Here is a 20396-nt window from a genome sequence, read left to right as displayed (position 1 = left end):
TCTTCCCAACTCCAACCCCTAGCAATCACTGACGTTTTTACTGTCTCCATATTTTCACTTTTTCCAGAATGTCATCTAGTTGGAAGCATATAGTATGTAGGCTTTTTAGACTGGCTTCTGTCATTTAGTAATATGCATTTAAGTTTCCTCCATATCTTTTCTTTTTTTTTTTTTTAAGTTTTTAAAAAAACTTATTTTGAGGGGTGCCTGGGTGGTTCAGTTGGTTAAGTGTCCGACTTTGGTTCAGGTCATGATCTCGCCATTCACGAGTTTGGAGCCTACTTCAGATTCTGTATCTCCCACTCTTTCTGCCCCTCCCCTGCTTGCACTCTATCTCTCTCTCTCTCTCAAAGATAAATAAACATTATAAATAAAATAAAATAAAATTCATTTTGAGATAGAGAGAGTGACTAGAGGAGGGGCGCAGAGAGAGGGAGAAAGAGAGAATCCCAAGCAGGCTCCACACTGTCAGTGCAGAGCCTGATGTGGGGCTCAAACTCATGAACCATGAGATCATGACCTGAGCCGAAGTCAGATGCTTAACTGACTTAGCCACCCAGGTGCCCCGCTCCGTGTCTTTTCATGGCTTGATAGCTCATTCTTTTTAGCACCAGATAATATTCTACTGTCTTGATGTACCACAGTTTATTTATCCACTCACTGAAGGACATCTTAATCTGCTTTTTAAAAATTGAACATTCTATTGTCATCATTTTAAAAATATAATTTATTGTCAAATTGGCTTACATACAACACCCAGTGCTCATCCCCACAGGTGCCCTCCTCAATGCCCATCACCCATTTTCCCCTCTCTCCCAACCCCCCATCCACCCTCAGTTTGTTCTCTGTATTTAAGAGTCTCTTGTGGTTTCCTTCCCTCCCCCTCTGTTTGTAACTATTTTTCCCCCTTCCCCTTCCTGATGGTCTTCTGTTAAGTTTCTCAAGATCCACATATGAATGAAAACATATGATATCTGTCTTTCTCTGACTGACTTATTTCACTTAGCATAACACCCTCCAGTTCCACCCACGTTGCTGCAAATGGCGTGATTCCATTCTTTCTCATTGCCAAGTAGTATTTCATTGTATATATAAACCACATCTTCTTTATCCATTCACCAGTTGATAGACATTTAGACTCTTTCCATGATTTGGCTATTGTTGAAAGTGCTGCTATAAACATTGGGGTACATGTGCCCCTATGCATCATTTTCCATGCCATTAAAGATACTTCAAAACATGATTTTTCAATGGTTGTATAATATAGAGTAATTTTAGCTGTGCCATGGTTTGATCACTGTTCCTTTTCTTGGGCCCTTATGAATGTGATTTTTCTTTGGGGACTGCTTCAGTGGTACACACATGATGGCTTTTCTGTACATGTATGATATTTGAAAACCCAGCTCTCAGAGGTAGGCTTGTGTGGTGTGGCCCAAGGTGTGACTTATTCTGCAAGATAATAAGTGAGATACTGACTCAGCCCTAAACACACGAACTCACATCACAAGAATGTTATTCCCTTGTGAGTTATTTTTAGTCCTGCTGTGAAGAAGAAAGCCTCCATCTGATGTAGCCTGGGAATGAGAGGGGCTACAGGACTTTCAGCACTAAAATCAGAAGTCCCAGGCAATTCAGGACAAGTTGTTCACCTTGGCTTGAACTGTCTGTGCCTTCAACATCTTTCAGACCCTGGCTTGTCTCCCTTCTTGGCCAAAATGAGAGCGAGCCTTGAGCCTGGAGCCTTTGTCAGGCAATAGCTAGTATTTAATAAGTGTTTTCATTTATTTGTATAACTCCTCTCACCTTGAGGTATAAGCCGTACTGCTTTTTCCATTTATGGTAGAGTTATAAAGTTTGCTTATTGGATAGAAGTAATAACAAGGGTAGCTAACACTTATTGAGTACTTACTGTGTGCTAGGTGCTGTTCTAAGGTTTTATTGGCAGTACCTCATTTAGTCCACACAGCAACCCCCTGAAGTAGTTACTGTGATTATCTCTGTTATGTAGATCAGGAAACTGAGGCACAGAGAGGGCCAGGAACTTGTCCAACAACACAAAGCCAGTAAATGGCATCCTCACCAACACTTGTTGTTTCTTGTGCTTTTTTTTTTCTTTCAGGTTTTAAAACAAGCTCTAGCCAATTTTATTAAAGAAAACTTTTATTTGTTTAAAAAATTTTTTTTTACGTTTATTTATTTATTTTTTTTTTTAATTTTTTTTTTTTCAGCGTTTTTTATTTATTTTTGGGACAGAGAGAGACAGACAGAGCATGAACGGGGGAGGGGCAGAGAGAGGGAGACACAGAATCGGAAACAGGCTCCAGGCTCTGAGCCATCAGCCCAGAGCCCGATGCGGGGCTCGAACTCACGGACCGCGAGATCGTGACCTGGCTGAAGTCGGACGCTTAACCGACTGCGCCACCCAGGCGCCCCACGTTTATTTATTTTTGAGACAGAGAGAGACAGAGCATGAATGGGGGTAGGGTCAGAGAGAGGGAGACACAGAATCTGAAACAGGCTCCAGGCTCTGAGCAGTCAGCACAGAGCCCGACGCGGGGCTCAAACTCACGGACCGCGAGATCATGACCTGAGCCGAAGTCGGCCGCTTAACCGACTGAGCCACCCAGGCGCCCCAAGAAAACTTTTATTTGATTTACTTTTCACCAGTCTGTTCTGGCATGCTTCGAATGATATCAGAATCACCTGGATCAATAATAGTCAGTGTGCACACTCTGTAGTATTTCCCACATGCTGTGCCCAATTCAATATTATTGCCACTGTAGTGATGGCCACCAGTTTTGGCCAACATGGCATAGTATTCTATTTCAGATTTCCTCAAGGCTGGGCAGTTGTTGGCGAGGATGACCAGTTTCACTTTGCCATGTCTGATCATTTCCAGAGTCTGCTTGTACCCCAACACATACTTCCCACTTTTCATAATGAGTTGGAGCCTAGAGCTGTTGGGCTCCAGTGACTTTTTCATCTTCTTTGCGGCCACCATCTTCCTGCCTTAGGTGCGGGACGGACCCAACCAAAAGCAACCTCCAAGATGGCCGGGAGAGAGAAAGGCTCTTGTGCTTTTGATTGTAGCCATTCTGACAGGTGTGAGATGATATCTCATTGTGGTTTTGATTTGCATTTCCCTCTTGATAAGTGATGTTGAGCATCTTTTCATGTCTGTTCCTCATCTGTATGTCCTCTTTGGAGAATGTCTGTTCATGTCTTCTGCTAACTTTTTAATTGGATTATTTGGGGGTTTTTTGGTGTTGAGTTGTATAATTTCTTTATATATTTTGGATACTAACTCTTTATTGGATATGTCATTTGCAAATATCTTCTCCCATTTGGTAGTTGTCTTGTAGTTTTGTTGATTGTTTCCTTCAGTGTTCACAAGCTTTTTATTTTGATATAGTCCCAATAGTTTATTTTTGCTTTCATTTCCCTTGCCTCAGGAGACATATCTAGAAAAAATACTGCTACAGCCAATGTCAGAGAAATTATTGCCTGTACTCTCTTCAGGTTTCACGTTTTGGTCTTTAATCCATTTTGAGTTTATCTTTGTGTATGGTGTTAGAAAGTGGTCCAGTTTCATTCTTTTGCATCTGAGTGTCCAGTTTTCCCAACACCATTTGTTGAAGACACTGCCTTTTTCCCATTGCATAGTCTTGCTTCCTTTGTTGGAAATTAATTGACAAGCAGGCTTTCTAAAGCCTACTTACCCCAGCCCTCTGGAGTGCCCTCTAGTGGAGGCAGGTCCCCTTAAATCATAAAGCAAGGAAATGCAGAGCAGAATGAGTGTCCCCTACAGGGAGAACATTCCCAAGAGAAAGGGAAGAGGAAAGGGCTAAGCCAGTCAGGTTGACCATTGTCAGAACCCACCATCTGACAGCGATTCCCCTGGAGAGTGAGGCAAACTATAAGAGACTTTTTTTTTTCAGAGTTTTTCCGCCATATATTTCAAGGCTATATATATTTTTTTTCACTCACACACCCTCTGAGATTTTATTTTTTAATTATTTTTTAAAATATGAAATTTATTGGCAAATTTGTTTCCATACAACATCCAGTGCTCATCCTAACAGGTGCCCTCCTCAATGCCCATCACCCACTTTCCCCGCCCTCCCACCCCCCATCAACCCTCAGTTTATTCTCAGTTTTTAAGAGTCTCATGGTTTGCCGCCTTCCCTCTCTGTAACTTTTTCCCCCTTCCCCTCCCCCATGGTCTTCTGTTAAGTTTCTCAGGATCCACATAAGAGTGAAAACATATGGTATCTGTCTTTCTCTGTATGACTTACTTCACTTAGCGTAACATTCTCCAGTTCCATCCACATTGCTACAAAAGGCCATATTTCATTCTTTCTCATTGCCAAGTAGTATTCCATTGTATATATAAACCACAACTTCTTTATCCATTTATCAGTTGATGGACATTTAGGCTCTTTCCATAATTTGGCTATTGTTGAAAGTGCTGCTGTAAACATTGGGGTACAAGTGTCCCTATGCATCAGCACTCCTGTATCCCTTGGGTAAATTCCTAGTAGTGCTATTGCTGGGTCATAGGGTAGATCTATTTTTAATTTTTTGAGGAACCTACACACTGTTTTCCAGAGCGGCTGCACCAGTTTGCATTCCCACCAACAGTGCAAGAGGGTTCCCGTTTCTCCACATCCTCTCCAGCATCTAAAGTCTCCTGATTTGTTCATTTTAGCCACTCTGACTGGCATGAGGTGGTATCTGAGTGTGGTTTTGATTTGTATTTCCCTGATGAGGAGTGATGTTGAGCATCTTTTCATGTGCCTGTTGGCTATCTGGATGTCTTCTTTAGAAAAGTGTCTATTCATGTCTTCTTCCCATTTCTTCACTGGATTATTTGTTTTTCGGGTGTGGAGTTTGGTGAGTTCTTTACAGATTTTGGATACTAGCCCTTTGTCCGATATGTCATTTACAAATATATTTTCCCATTCCATCGGTTGCCTTTTAGTTTTGTTGATTGTTTCCTTTGCAGTGCAGAAGCTTTTTATTTTGATGAGGTCCCAATAATTCATTTTTGCTTTTAATTCCCTTGCCTTTGGAGATGTGTCAAGTAAGAAACTGCTGCGGCTGAGGTCAGAGAGGTTTTTTTCCTGCTTTCTCCTGTAGGGTTTTGATGGTTTCCTGTCTCACATTCAGGTCCTTCATCCATTTTGAGTTTATTTTTGTGAATGGTGTAAGAAAGTGGTCTAGTTTCATTCTTCTGCATGTTGCTCTCCAGTTCTCCCAGCACCATTTGTTAAAGAGACTGTCTTTTTTCCATTGGATATTCTTTCCTGCTTTGTCAAAGATTAGTTTGCCATACATTTTGGGGTCCAATTCTGGAGTCTCTATTCTATTCCATTGGTCTATGTGTCTGTTTTTGTGCCAATACCATGCTGTCTTGAAGATTACAGCTTTGTAGTAGAGGCTAAAGTCTGGGATTGTGATGCCTCCCGCTTTGGTTTTCTCCTTCAACTGAGGGTTGATGGGAAGGGGATGGGGGAGAGGGGAAAATGGATGATGGGCATTGAGGAGGGCACTTGTTGGGACGAGCACTGGGTGTTGTATGTAAGCAATGAACCATGGGAATCTGCTCCCAAAGCCAAGAGCACACTGTATACACTGTATGTTAGCTAATGTGACAATAAGTTATATTAAAAAAAAGAAAGATAGCCATTCCCCTGGGGGGCGGGGGGGGAGTCGGGAGTCTTTCATTCTGTGGCTCCTCCCACACCAATGAAACAATCATGTAGGAGAAGAAGCATGATGCCCCTAATGGTGCCTCAGTGAGGGCTGACCCAAGCCCTGTTGCAAAGCTGGCCTCTGAGGTGATGTACACCAGCAGATGTGCCACACCCTAGTGACAGGTAGGGAGCATTCAGGCTGCAGAGGCTGCCATGTAGTACGAGGAGGTGAGCACCCCCAGCTCCTCTCTCTCCTGCCTGATGGAACTTCACCCTTTCTCTTCCTGACATGCCTAGTGGGCACCTGTTTGAGGAGCAGTCCTTCTGTGGACAAGACAAGCATCCAACTAGAAGTATCTGGTGTGGATTTTTTTTCATGCAAGTTCCATTTAGGCAGCTCCAGTCAAGGAGCAAATGGCCTCCTAACTACCTCTTCCTCTGGGATCCTTCATGTAGATGGACAATGAAAGGAGGGGATGGGAACTACCATTGTTTGAGCATGCTGTTTGTGCCAGGTGTTTTATATATATAATATGTTGTTAAAATCAGACCATAGCCATCTAAGGGAGATATTTGTGAGCAACTGACACAGTCCACTTACTCAAAACAACTAATATTAACTAGTAAGTAAAGAAAGGGGACTCAAATAAAAAACCATCAGACGCCTAATCTGTGGCAACTTCCATCTGTCTGTGGCACATACACCCAGGCCATAGAGGAGAGTGAGAATGTCCATCCTCTGTGTCTGCTCCTGTAGTTTGAGCCTAGGGGGTCCTGGCACTGCTTCTCAGAACAAAAATGCCCTGAGCTTTGGGGCAGGATGCTGGACAACTCTACTCTGTATCTCTCTTTGTCTTCTTTCAATATGTGACAATCTTTATCATGTTTCATAACCTTGTCTATGAACAAGCCCCTTCCTCTGGTAGGAAAATACAGTACAAGTCTAGAATCTCTATCATAAGAAATGCCATGTTGTACACTTTGAGTCTTGAGACACTCTCTGTCTCACCAAGTCTTGTGCCCTAAAAGGTCATAGACCCTGCCATAGTCACCCAGTCTGCCTCAGAGGCAGCATGGAGTAGTGGTTGAGACCCCAGCTTCTCAAGTCAAATGACCTGAACCAAGTCTCAGCCTTGCAACATATTGCGTGACCTTGGGCAAAATGATCTAACCTCTGCTGCCTTACTTTCCTGACATATAAAATAGGCTGGTCATGATGTGTCTTGTTCAAAGAATTGTTATGAAGATGAAATGGATTAGTGTATTTAAAGAACTTATTTGTGTATAAGTATTCAACAAATAATAACTATTATTCAAGCCCAGGTTAACATCGAGCACATGGGACTCCTCTATTTTGTGGCTCCAAATTGTCAGGTTTTTCAAAGGGCTGTCTCATCGTGATATTTTCAACCTGGGCTTGATTCACTGGTAGAAAGAATATAATGTCTTTCTGGGCTTCTCACCTAAGACGTCTTTCCTGTTTCCCAGCTGTGGTCCAACTAGTCCCTAATGTAGGTTGGAAGGTAGTGGTGATGAGGTTAAGTGTTGTTAGGAGGAACCTAGATGGCTGAATGCCAAGAGAACTCCCTAAAAAGCATCATCTTGGGGGATGTTCCAAGGTCCTAGCCCTATTCCTAAGCCTGGTCAGTGGCCTGGAGTTGATTGTTCACATGGAGACTGACTCATGATAATCAAACTCATAAGAGACTGAAGTATATAATTCTGAATGTCTGTGTGCTAATGTATGGTGGGAGATAATCCTTTCCAGTGACCAAAATGCCTGGAAGATGAAAATTTTTCTCAGAAGGTAGAACGTTCTGAGGGGATGTTTCACCTAGGCTAGAGCCTGATAGTAATTTCTGCCTACAACAGAGAGACTTCCCCAGAGCACAAGAGGGGTCTCTCCCCTGGAAGCCTTAAATCAGCCTTTGTCTTTGGAGTCCCGTTTTATTCTGGAGAAAGATGGGGTTTGCTGGAAGGTAGTTCAGAGAATCAAAGGAAAAAGTAGACAGGCAGGTATTGGGAAGGCAATCCCCAGGGCAGTGCTGGGTGCTGGGGACATGACAGCAGGAACTTACCTTTTTTTTTTTTTTTTTTCTTCTAGAGCAGAGGTCTTCTCTAGGGCAAAGGTTTTTTGATGGTTCATCTCATCAGTTAAAAAAATTGTTTTAGTATGCACCTCCAATTTATGTGCATTTCTTTAAGTCATATTCATGAGCTACATTAATAAGCCAGTTATTTTATAAAACACATAAAAATAGAAATTTTGAAGGGTTGAGAAAGATGAAATAATATATGAAAATCATGCTTTATTTTTTTTAAACAGTGCCACCGGCTTTTTTTTTTCTTTCCTTAAGAGTATTCCTTACTGAGAGAGCTCATTATGTTTTAAAATCTCAGCTCTTTGGATAACCCCTCAGTTTAATGACTGTCATGGTAAATGAGATACTGTAACAATCAGTCTTCTGGCAAGGAACCAAATCCAACTCAACTGGCTCAAGAGACTTTAACAGAAGGACTACTTACAAAAGATGGTGCCCAGGCACCCCAGAATGAGCAGCAGCAGGAGGCTGTTACTAGCCCTAGCTGGAAGGGGCAGGAGAAAGAAATAGTGAGGCCATAATCCAGTGACATGGGGATCCAGGGAAGAAGGTCCCTCCAGAATGAGCTGTAGTTAAGAAGGGATACATTCATGCCAGAGATGTAGTGCTGCAGCAAGTGGGAACAGAGAAGAAAATCCCCCAACCTCTCTCTCCTCCCACCTCCTCCTGGACCATTGGCCAATCTCAGGAAACAAGCATGGGAGCCCAAGTGATACATCTGGTAGATGTCATCTGGAAACATGGGCACAGAATAGATCAGGGGGAAGGCAGGGAGAGAGGGAGAGCAGGAAGAGGATAACGAGCTCAAATAGCTGATGTAGAAGAAGGGCATCTTTACTTACTGAATTGTAAGTAAAATTTTCAGTTTGATTCACCAGTTTGCAAAAAATGTTTGAGAGTTGTTGTGGTGTTTGTAGTATCTTAGTAGTATCTTCATTCCACATTTTTTTTTTTTTTTGCAGGAGACTTTTGTTTTATTTTATTTTATTTTATTTTATTTTATTTTATTTTATTTTATTTTTAGGAGACTTTTAAGCCCATTTTATGATGGTTGGTTTGGTTAAACCTAGATAAATATATTTCACTAATCCACTTACTTGGGCACATACAAACTGTGTCATTCATACTTCACTAAAGCAAATGAATACATGAGGGTGCTGTTATGTCAATCCCTTAGCATTGTAGAATTTCCCCTGTTCCTTCAGGACATCTCACAAACTGGATGTGACAGTGGCCTTTCAACATAGAGACTGAATGAAGGCCCCATTGTCAATCTGCTTATATAATACAAAGAAAGTAGAACTTAATAACAGTTTCCAGTTGTCTTCCCATGTTCCCCTGGATCATCTTGCGTATTCCATGAGCACTCATTCCTCACTCTGAAGACCACTACTCTAGGGCAGAGCCCTGGCTCAACCAGGGTCCAGGGACTCTTAGTCTCTGTCCAAGGTCTTGGGAGAGAGAACATGATGGGCCCATCGTGGGTCAGTATTAATCAGCTGAGGACAGGCAATAGGATCACGGGGAACCATTCCTTATATACAGGGGTCCTTCCTAAAGAAGGGCAAATTGCTGAAAGCAGAAGTCTTTCCAAAGGATGTTGTTCTCTGTAAACTCATAATCATCCTCCTGTTCTGTCATCTGGAGATCCCTCCTCACCCTTCAGCCACATTTACAGACAATTTCTTGAGTCACTTCCTTAGATAACTAATCATATCCCTTGCATGTGGGTTTTCCACGTGGTTGTATTGGAAGGTAGCTTTATTTCTTTGTTGTTGTCACCATGTACAGACAATTTCAACAGGTCTGAGGATCACAGGGCCTTACACTGATAGAAGCAGATGGTTTTTCAGCTCAGCAGAGAAAGAGTGGTGTGGGGATGGACCTCAAGGATCTGGCAAATTAGACCCAGAAACACTTGGCAAGTTGTCCCTGTCTCATGACTCCTACAGTCTATAAGAAGTTTCTCAGACACAAAAAGAAAGTAAGCCTGCCTTTTTAGAGTCCTGGAGGGGAAGATTCCACTTGCTGAACTCTTCAGGAGCCTTCTTGTTTTGCTTGACAATAACAGGAGTGATAATAGTGTACTTCTTATCATTACTACAACAGCTATCATTTGTTGAACACCAGCTATATACCATGTTAAGTGCTTTACATATATTATCATATTTTTGATAGGTGAGATAGGTAAAAATATTATCTTTCTTTTGCTGATTATCTTTCTTTTGCTTGAAGCTCAAGGCTTTCTGAGGTTCATTAGTTAACTCAGGAAAGAGGCAAGGTCAAGGCTTGATTGCCCTTGGTTCAAAGTGCATGCAGCCTATCAGCAGACAGAATCTCACACTTGAAGCTCTCAGGCTAGGAGGAGGTAGTGGCTGGGCTGGTAAGACTTTTTTTATTTTAAGTTGATTTATTTATTTTAGAGAGAGATTGTGAGCAGGGTTGGGGCAGAGAGAGAGAGTCAGGGGAGAGAGAGAATCCCAAGCAGGCTCCACACCACCAGCACAGAGCCTGATGCAGGGCTTGAACTTATGAATTGTGAGATCATGACCTAAGCCGAAATCAAGATTCAGATGCTTACCCAACTGAGCCACCCAGGTGCCCCAAGGCAGGTAAGACTGTTAAAAAGGTTAGGTCTTCATGGATTTATAGAGAGGTATTAAGGTAAGCTAGAACCATGGCAAGTTTGTAGCAGGTTATTGGTGGATATTGAGTGAGTCAATGAATGAACAGACACTCCTAGGTTTGAAGATAGAGTGTATCTTCCAGTATTCATCCCTGGTGCTGAAATGAAGACAACATTATAAGTAGGGGTCCCAGGTTCTAGGCTTGGCTCTGCTTCCAAATCATTCTGTGACCTTAAGCAAATCACTTCTGCCTTCTGAGGCCTTAGTTTCCTCATCTGTGCACTATTCATGCCCAAGGCCCAGTGATTCACCCCAATGGTCATATGACTGAGGTCCTCCTGGAGTATTGACATTGTCAGTTGCTGCATATGTGATAAGGAGGATTGCAGGTGGGTTAGAAGAATCAGCTATTATCCATTGTCTAAAAGCCCACACAGTGCCTTTCTGGGCAGTCAGAACTGGCACTGGGTCCAGAGTAAAGTGGAAGGGTGTGTATATGAGAAAACATTTACTGCTGAAGGGAATGCCTATTCTTTCTCTTTCCTGTTAACAAGGCATTTGACTCATGCTTTGGACATTTGTTGTTCAGATCAGAGATGTGTTGTGTTTGTCACTAACAAAAGCAGCCTCTGGAGCCTGGTTCCTCTTCCCTCACACTACAGGGTCAGCTGCTTTAAGTCCTTGGGCTCTGGGAGCAGATGGATGTGAACAATGGAATGGGGTCCTAGGCAAAAAAGACTGGAAGTCCCTTGGAAGAAATTTGGGACACCAGAATTTGGGGACCTCCATGAGGCCCTGCATACCTCTTCAGAGCTTCCTAAGTGGGAGAGATCTGGAGAACCTGAGGAGACCCCCTAAAATGATTTGAGCAGCTAGCTACCCTCTGCAAAGCATGTTCTCTGATTGTATCTCATGTGATCCTCCCAGACAACCACACAGCCATATACTCTGTATAACCTCGCATGGATTCTCTGGATTTCATGGTTTTATGCATTATATGTAGCCTAACACCACCTCCTGTGCCCCTGCCCTGTCCCAAAGCCACATTGGATTTTTGTGGGCCTTAGGCACTTTTGTCTCCATGGGTCCCTTCTTCCTTAAGAAATTTATTTTATAACTGTTGATATAAATACATTAATGTTATCTATCAGGACATTTTTTTGGCCTGAAAGTTTACTTTTTTCCCCTTCTGATTTTAAAAGAAACTAAGACATTTTCATGGGCACTATGCATGGTTCCCACCATAGTTAGTGAATAAGTCAGCCCTGCCCCATCACCTTGCTTTTCAGAGCACAGTCTAGGACCAACAACGTCAGTATCACCTGGGAGCTTGTTGGAAATGCAGACTCCTGAGTGTGGCCTCAAACCTACTGAGTCAGCATCTGCACCTTAATGAGACCTCTAGGTGATTTGTGTGCACATTATAGTCTGAGACATGCCACCTGGCACACTGTTCATGGTAGTATTGGGAGTATCTGAATCACAGGTCATGATACTTCAAATTACAGAAAGAAGTTTAATAACAGAAAACCCCATATGGAAGCTGTATCTAGCATTAAATGGCTGTATAAATGCCAAGAATTCCTGGATGGTCCTGTCTGCCAACCACAACTGGAGAAATGACACTTAGGGTGAGGGGGCACATATGTTGCTGAATTGGTTCTTTCAGCCTTCCTATGAAACACAGAGCCATCTCAATGGAGGAAGAGAGGGATGCAGGAGGCATGGCTCTCAGTGCCTCAACCCAGAGGTGACATACAATCTTTTGGCCAGAATTAGTGGCTGGGCCCCAACCAACAGCAAGAGAGGCTGGGAATGAAGAGGAACACAGGAATACTCAGAGAATGCTAACCATCTCTGCCAGAGGCTGGGGACTGGTGAGGCCTGATGCTCCCAGAGGTGAGAAATTAAAACACTATAATGCAGTCAACCAGGCAACCAGAGACTCCTGAGCTTGTAGAGCCCTAGAGAAGCTGGGAGAATTAACTCAGCGGGCAAATACGTCTTGCTTCTCCAAAAAGGGGAGGGGAACACAACTGGGCAACAGAGGAGCACAGTTTTGGTAGCCAGGGTCATCCAGGAATGCTTGGCATCCACACACCCACTTATATATTCCACATGGGATTTTCTGTTATAGAACTTCTTGCCAGAAGATAGAGGTGGGTATCCCAACTTGCATTAGACTTAGCTCAGCAAGGTGTACATTCAAAGGCACTGAGATTTGGGGCCTGTTGCAGAAGCTACTGTCAATTATCCTAATTCACTACCCAAGCACCTTTGTCATAGGTACCCTCTCCCATTTCCTCAAAAGGAGAATATACTTACCACCTGTCACTGGTGCTGTCCTGCTATCCAGCCCCTCTGCCTGCTTAGTGCTCTAACTCCACCCTTCTCTGTGGAGAAGGCCCTGGATTAGAGCCTTGTTATGTTCTATGTTATAGGGGAGGAAACTCAAGATCCCACTGGAAAATGAGGAAGTTGGGTGTAAAATCTGGGTCTTCTGAATCTTATGTGCCTGTCTGTAACGGGCTGGCCTTCCCAGACATCAAGTTTAAGAAGGGCTACTCCTACGGAACCTTGGCTGGCTTTTATGGGGCTTCCTGCCGTCTTGGTTAAGAGGTTTTATAAACTGAGAGGATGCTGTTGGCCTATGGGCAGAGAGTGCCATGTGCAGACTGCTAGTTCTGAGGAAATATGTGAGGAATCCCTTTTTGCAAGGCTTGTGAAGGACTGAAAATGCCAACTAACAGTGAGCACTGACTATGTGCCAAATACTGTTCTAAGAAGTTTACCTGTATTATATAATCTACATAGTTATCACCATCTGTGTTTCACATATGGGGAAACTGAGGCAGGGACAGATGGAGTAATTTGCCCAAGGTCACCCAGCTACTGTGCAGCAGGGCTGGGCAATGATCCCAGGCAGCCTGGCCCCAGAGTCCATGTGCACAACCGCTCTGCTTCTCACCTCTGGCTCCCCACCAGCCTGAGAGGGCCTGGGGCATCTGTGATTAGGCTTTGAGGAAAACACATTGAGATACTCCTTGAGAAAACATTCATGGTCAAATAAGTTTGGGAAACATTCTATACTTTCTTTCTTTCTTTTTTTAATTTTTAAGTTTATTTATTTATTTTGAGAGAGAGTACAAGCAGGAGAGGGTCAGAGAGAAGGAAAGACAGAATCCCAAGTCAGCTCCATATCATCAGCACAGAGCCCAATGTGGGGCTTGAACTCATGAACCATGAGATCATGACCCAAACTGAGATCAAGAGTCGGATGCCCAACCAATGGCACTGCCCAAGTGCCCCTGTACTTCCCTCTTGAAGATTTATCCTGCATATTGGCTTCCTAAAGGCTGAGAAGCCCTACAGTACAGAAATCTGTCCAATGCTGATGTTCCCAAATGTACTTAAACACAGAAACCTTTATTTTCACAGCTACTAACAAAATCACCCAGAAAAAGGGTTGCAGAGAATACTCTTTGGAAACAGCTAGCAAGAGACATTCTTGCTTGAGTGCACACAAGGTGGGTCATGTGGCATCTAGAAAGCCCTTGCTGCTTGTAGAACTGCCAGGGCAGGCTCTAAGTGGGCCAAGTCAGCCCAAAAAGCTTCTCCTTGGGAGGCAGACAGTGTCTAGAGTGGGTACAGGATGGGCTCTGCTAGTTTCTAGTCCTGCTTGGCCACCCTTAGATCTCCCTATGGACAAGTCACAGCACCACACTGAGCTTCACTTTCCTTATCTGCAAAATAACATTTGCCTCCTTCTGCAGTCAGGGGATTGAGTGAGCAAATATACCTAAAGTATCAGACACATGGTATGCCTTTGATGAATGGTGATTGTTCCATTCTTGCCTTGTTCCTTATAGTCTTCTAGTCCTGTTTGGACATAGGACACTAGGATGGGAAGTTCCAAGGAGCAGGCTGGAGGTCATTGTGCCTTTGTTTTATGCTCCAAAGAGGTCAGGTGACTCTAGTCCAAGAGACAGCTTCATCCTGAGTAGGGGAGGAGATACTCTCGGGTGGAACAACTTTTTGAGAACTGAGGTTGAGCTTATGGGACATGCTCAGAGTTAGTGTCATATCAACATCAAAAGGGAGCATTAACTCAGGATTCCAGAAGACTCTTGAAGACCCAGAAAAGGCAAAAGTTCATCTCCTTGGTATAGGCAAAAATGTTTAAATATAATTATAAATGAAGTGCCAACTGGCAGAGTGTAGCAGAAATCTGTGCCAGCATTGATTGGTCACCTAGCAAGGGGCATTTCTAAACAAAGGTGGATCTGAGAATAAATTTAGAAGGTAATTATTTTTTAAAAAGACCTTGGACAGAGAGGCTGATAGAGAGAGAGCCACTGTGGTGGTACACAAAGGGCACTGGAGTGGGAGTCAGTTTTATCTGGGACCCTAATGGCTGTGACCTTGTCAAGTCCCTTCACCCCACTGAATCTCAGCCTTCTCATCTGAAAAACAGATATAATAGAATCTACTCTGTAGTGATGTTGTGAGGAACAAACTAAACAGTGGATTTGAAATAGTTAGACAATAGGAAACTCTAAATAGTAAGAGGTTGATATTAAAGACTAGGAATGCCCTGTAAGGATTGCCATCAGGAGACAACAATCAAGATGAAATAGCTCCCTTATAAAAAGCTGATGGACTCTTCCAAGATGAAGTCAGCCAAGCAGATCCAGGATGTAGATGAGGGCTGGAGATGGGAAGTGTAGGAGGCTTCCTGGTAAACATAGAGTTCCCATATGACCCAGCCATTGCACTCCTAGGTATATACCCCAGAAAACTGAAAACAGGTGTTCAAATAAAACTTGTACAAAAATGTTCATAGCAGCACTATTCACAATGGTCAAAAAGTGGCAATGACCCAAATGTCCATCAACTGATGAATATGCATGAACAACATGAGAGATATCCTTGCCATGGGATATTATTCAGTCATAAGAAGGAATGAAGTACTGATATGTTCTACAACATAAATGAATCTTGTAAACATTATGCTACGTGAAAGACTCAAAAGACCACATATTGTATGATTCCATTTATATGAAATGTCCAGAACAAGCAAATCCATGGAGACAAAAGGCAAACTAGTGATTTCCAGGGCCTGGGTGGGTGCAGAGCAGGGGTGGGGGGCGGTGTGGGGAGGAGGCATGGGAAGCAGCTGCTTGATGGATATGATGTTTCCTTTTGGGGTGAAGAAAACATTCTGGAGCTAGATAGTGGTAATAGGTGTACAACAATGTGAATGTATTTAATGCCACTGAATTGTACACTTTAAGATGCTTAAAATTATAAATTTTATGTTATGTATATTTTACCACAATTAAAAAAGTTTCCTGGTGAAGAGTAAATGTGATTCAAACATTAGGATCCTTTCTCCTAGAGTAGAGTGAAGGAGAGGGTGGAGGATTCAGAGTTTGTGAGGCGGGAGCTGGGGTCTTGTGTCAATAGATTCACCAAGGGCCTATGCTAGGCAAACCTTGTGTGAGGGCCCCAGGGAGATCCAGAATCAACTACAACATGCCCCCTGCTCTCAAGATGTATATACATTATTCTTAAGTAAGGATAGGCTGACAGGTAGTATATATAACAAGGGAGTAAATTCAGGGGAGTGAGACATTAATTCTGCCTTGGCCATATGTGAAGACTTCTTGGAAAAGAAGATAATTGAGTAGGTGGGATTTTGGCAGGTAGGTAAGAAGTGGAAGGTTTTCTGGGGAAAGGCACAGGGTCAGAGAGTAGGGAAGCATTGCAGAGTAGGGGATGGGGTTGATGTAAATCAGGCACAGTATGCACAGAGCCATTGGAGATGGTTGTGAGAGGTAAGCTCGAAAGGAATTAGGGTTGCTAAGAAAGTAGATCTTAAAAGTTCTCATTGCAAGAAAAAAAAATTTGTAACTACATATGGTGACAGATATTAACTAGAACTATAGTAGAGACCTTTTTGGCAATATATACAAATATTGAATCATTATGTTGCACACCTGAAACTAATTTAATGTTATATGTCAATTACACCTCAGTTAAAAAAGAAACACAAGAGGAATTGGGGTCAGGTTGTGGAGGGTTTTGAAGGTAGAGCTGAGGAAGCCAGGACTTGCTCTCCAGACACTGGCGAGTCAAGGAGTCCTGTAAACTGAGGGGTAACATGACTAAGCCTGTGCAGAGAATGATCAGTGTGATGGAAGAAGGACTGAAGGGAAAGAGACTGAGGATGGGGATATGAGCCCTGGCAAAGTCTCTACGAATCAAGAAAGGCCCCTCCAGACCAATGGCAGTGGGAAAGGGGAAGGGTAAGCCAAATCCAGTGAGTTTTGCATTAGCCAAGATTCTTGTCTGCATGGAACAGAAACTTATTCAGATTAGATTAGGCAATAGCCAGGATTTTCTGGGGTACATAACTGACAGGTCTAGGGCAGGTTCAGATGCAGTTGGATGCATGGGGCTCATCCCCTCTACTTCTCAATTGTCCTTGGTATTGGATCTCTTCTCAGGTGGCCTCTGCCTCATGATGGCAACCTGGCACTTACAGTTCCCAGCTTATATCCTATCCTCTCAGAAACCCCAGCGGCAAGAAGTCTCCCAATTGTTCCAATGAAAGTCACCGAGATGACTTTACTGCTCAGTCAGGGTCATGTGTCCATCCCTTGATCACCAGGGCTAGGGTCATGGGGTGTTCTGATTGGCCAGGCCTGTGTTACAGCCCCACTCCCATAGTGGAGTCAGCTATCCCCACCCCAAGCACAGGCGTGATGAAGATGCTGCTGCTGTTACCAGAAGAAGGGGGACTGGGCCACCAAATGGGCCCAAACTGCGGATGTCTCTCCAAGGCACTGACTCTGCGCCAAGGCATTTACACATCTCATTTCATCCTGTCAACAATCCCGAGATAGAAGTGATTATGTCCATTTTACAGGGGAGGAAACTGTGGCATAGCCCACCTTGTCCCCCCTTCCCCCCTATAAACACTTTTTCTGTTCTGTGCTGCATGGGCATCTCTTAGAGAGGTAAAGTGGGACCACTCGAGAGTCAGCACAAGGGTCACAGCCAAGAACATGAGAGCAAAAGTGCATGATCTATAAGTGGAGAGACACTCAAACTGCATTTCAATCTCAAAGTGCAGTGGTTATAGATCTTAACCTTTTAATTGTTAGGAGACTGGAGGTCAGTCTCCATGATGTGGGAGAGATGCTTATGCCCTGTGTTGCTCTTGTTCCATGGTCAAGGATCAGGGAATCAGGGTTGATCGGGAGTGGGGGGCTGGTGTGTGTTTGTGTGTGACTCTCCAGACATGGATATAACCTGGTGGTCACTTATTGCAGACACTGTACAAGGAACAGAATTACTTTCCCTGTTGAGCTGAGATTCCCTCTCATGCTGTCAGCATGTCATACCGTCAGCAGTAGAGGAGCCACAAGACAGGGGAAATAGGCAACACATGATGTCTTTATTGGGTCAGGTCTGGATGGGATGGAAGCAGAATAGAACAGAATGTGTTTTGGAACTTTCCAGCTGAAAGCCCAGAGGAGTAGGGCTGGTGTGCTTGTAATAGTCACATTCCTCTCTGTTTCCAAAGCCAGTCCTTCCTGATAAAGGAGAAAGGGTAGGGGGAATCTCCAAACTGAGGGATGAATCCTTTCCTTGAGCCTCATTTCAGAGAGACTTCAGAGTGAGAATAAAAGATGTCATTCCCATTTGTGCCCATCCTTGTAAAAACACAACATGTATTTGAATTTGAAATGCCTCAGGTGAGACATGGTGCACCCTGCAAAACTGATTTGACTTTTGGGAATGTTGCGTGTGTTGAGTGTGGTGCAGTGTGAATGTGTGTATGCATGTGTGCACACGTGCATGCATGCAGCCTGTGTACTTCCAGAGCACCTTGAACTACAGCATCCCAGCTCTCACTACCCATGTTTATCGTTGCCTGATTACTGCTGTGCTTCTAATTGCTGAGCTCAGTGGCTCAGTCTGCCTGGTTTACTACTGAATACAGAGTTTGGCTTCCTAGGTCCTCAGTAAATTTTGCTAAATGGAAGAATGGATGACTGATCTGCACATGCATTTGGTGAATTTCTCCTTCTTTTTGAGTATAGTTTTGCCTCTGTGTCTCTTATGTGTCTGTCTCTCTGAGCTCACATCCCTTGTCCCTGCATCTCTATCTCTTTTAGTCTTTTTGTTGTCCCCCTCCTTCTTCATTTCTCTCCAAATGACCCCATCCTAGACACATACACCCAGATACCATCTCTTTTCCTCAACCCATTTTCTTAAATTACATACATTTGGGAATTTTAGATATGGAAGAAAACTTGGAAATCGTGTGGCTTAATTTCCACCTTTTTTGTTTCAGGAAACTGGATCCAGAAAGATTGCTATGTAGTAAGGGCCAAAGGTAGTTTCCTTATTGTTTTTTTTTTTTGCAGAAAGTTTTATTTTTAAACAGCCTTATTAAGATATAGTTCACATACAATATCATACAATTAACCTACTTAAAATGTATAATTCAATGATTGTTAGCACATTCAGAGAACTGTGCTGCCATCCAGAAAATTTTAATTATGTAAAAAGAAACCCTATACCTATTAATCATCATTCCCCATTTCTCCCATCCTTCCAGCCCTAAGCAACCATTAATCTACTTTCTGTCTCTACAGATTTCTCTATCTATTCTTGACATTTCATATAAAGGCAATCATGCAATCAAACAATATATTGTGTTTTGTGACTGGCTTCTTTCACTTAGCATAAAGTTTTCAAGTTTTATCCATATTTTAGCATGTGTCAGTACTTCATTCCTTTTATGGCTGAATAATATTCCACTGCATTAATATACCACATTTTATTCATCTGTTAATTAGTTGGACATTTCATTTGTTTTCACTTTTTGACTATGGATCTATGTTTAACATTATGAGAACTGCCAGTGTATTTTACAAAGTGGCTGTATGATTTTACATTTCCACCAGCAATGCATAAGGATCCCAAGTTTTCCACATCCTTACCAATATTTGTTCTTATCTGTCTTTTTTATTGTATCCATTTTAATGGGTGTGAAGTGGTATCTCATTGTTGTTTTTAATTTATACTTCCCTTATGGCTAATGATATTGGGCATCTTTTCATATATTTATTGGGCATTTGTATATCTTTTTTGGAGAAATGTCTATTTGATTCTTTTGGCCATTTAAAAAGTATCTGTCTTTTTATTATTGATTTGTAAGAGTTCTTTATATATTCTGGATTCAAGTCTCTTATTAGATATATCATTTGTAAATATTTTATTATATTCTATGGGTTGTATTTTAACTTCTCAATGGTATTTTTCACCGTGCAAAAGTTTTTAATTTTGGTGAAGTTCAATTTATTTCTTTTTTCTTTTGTTCCCTGTGCTTTTGGTATTGTATCTAAGAAGGTATTGCCTAACTCAAGAACACAAAGATTTACTCCTATGTTTTCATCTAAGAGCTTTACAGTTTTACCTTTTCCATTTAGGCATTTGATCCATTTTGAGCTAATTTTTGTGTATGGTATAAGGGAGGTGTCCAATTTTATTCTTTTGAATGTGGATATCCAGTTGTTCCAGAACTATTTGTTGAGGACTATTCTTTACCCATTGAATTATCATGGTACCCTTGTTAAAATCAACTGACTATAAATGTAAGGATTTACTTATGAACTCTCAATTTTCTTCCATTAATCTGTATGTTTATCCTTGTATAGTATCCAGTGTCACACTGTCCTACTGTAATTTTATATATTAGCTTTTGAAATTGAGAGATATGAATTATTCTTTTTTTCCTTCTTTTTTCAAGATTGTTTTGGTTATTCTTAGTCCATTGCATTTCCATATGAAATTGAGGATCTGTTTGTCAATTTTTGAAAAAAAAAAAAAAGGCAGCTAGGATTTTAAAGGGTATTGTGTTGAATCTGTACATCAATTTGGAGAATATTTCTGCC

General features: G+C 42.3%; 2 protein-coding genes and 1 long non-coding RNA gene across 7 annotated transcripts in view; 1 reads left to right on the top strand and 2 right to left on the bottom strand.

The window, feature by feature from the left end:
• The window catches only part of LOC122201037, a 174954-nt gene that overhangs the window by 16053 nt on the left and 138505 nt on the right, over positions 1-20396 (bottom strand). The window lies entirely within an intron of this gene.
• IRAG1 (inositol 1,4,5-triphosphate receptor associated 1) overlaps positions 1-20396 on the top strand; it is a 119910-nt gene that overhangs the window by 4123 nt on the left and 95391 nt on the right. The gene's annotated exons all lie outside the window — the stretch shown is intronic.
• On the bottom strand, positions 2654-3015 carry LOC122201036 (60S ribosomal protein L30-like). Its single transcript, XM_042906920.1, has one exon. The coding sequence runs from the start codon at positions 2999-3001 to the stop codon at positions 2654-2656; it is 348 nt and encodes a 115-aa protein (XP_042762854.1). The 5' UTR covers positions 3002-3015.

This window comes from Panthera leo, chromosome D1, assembly GCF_018350215.1.
Source record: "Panthera leo isolate Ple1 chromosome D1, P.leo_Ple1_pat1.1, whole genome shotgun sequence".
Taxonomy (NCBI): domain Eukaryota; kingdom Metazoa; phylum Chordata; class Mammalia; order Carnivora; family Felidae; genus Panthera; species Panthera leo.
This window is presented reverse-complemented; position numbering and strand designations above follow the sequence as displayed.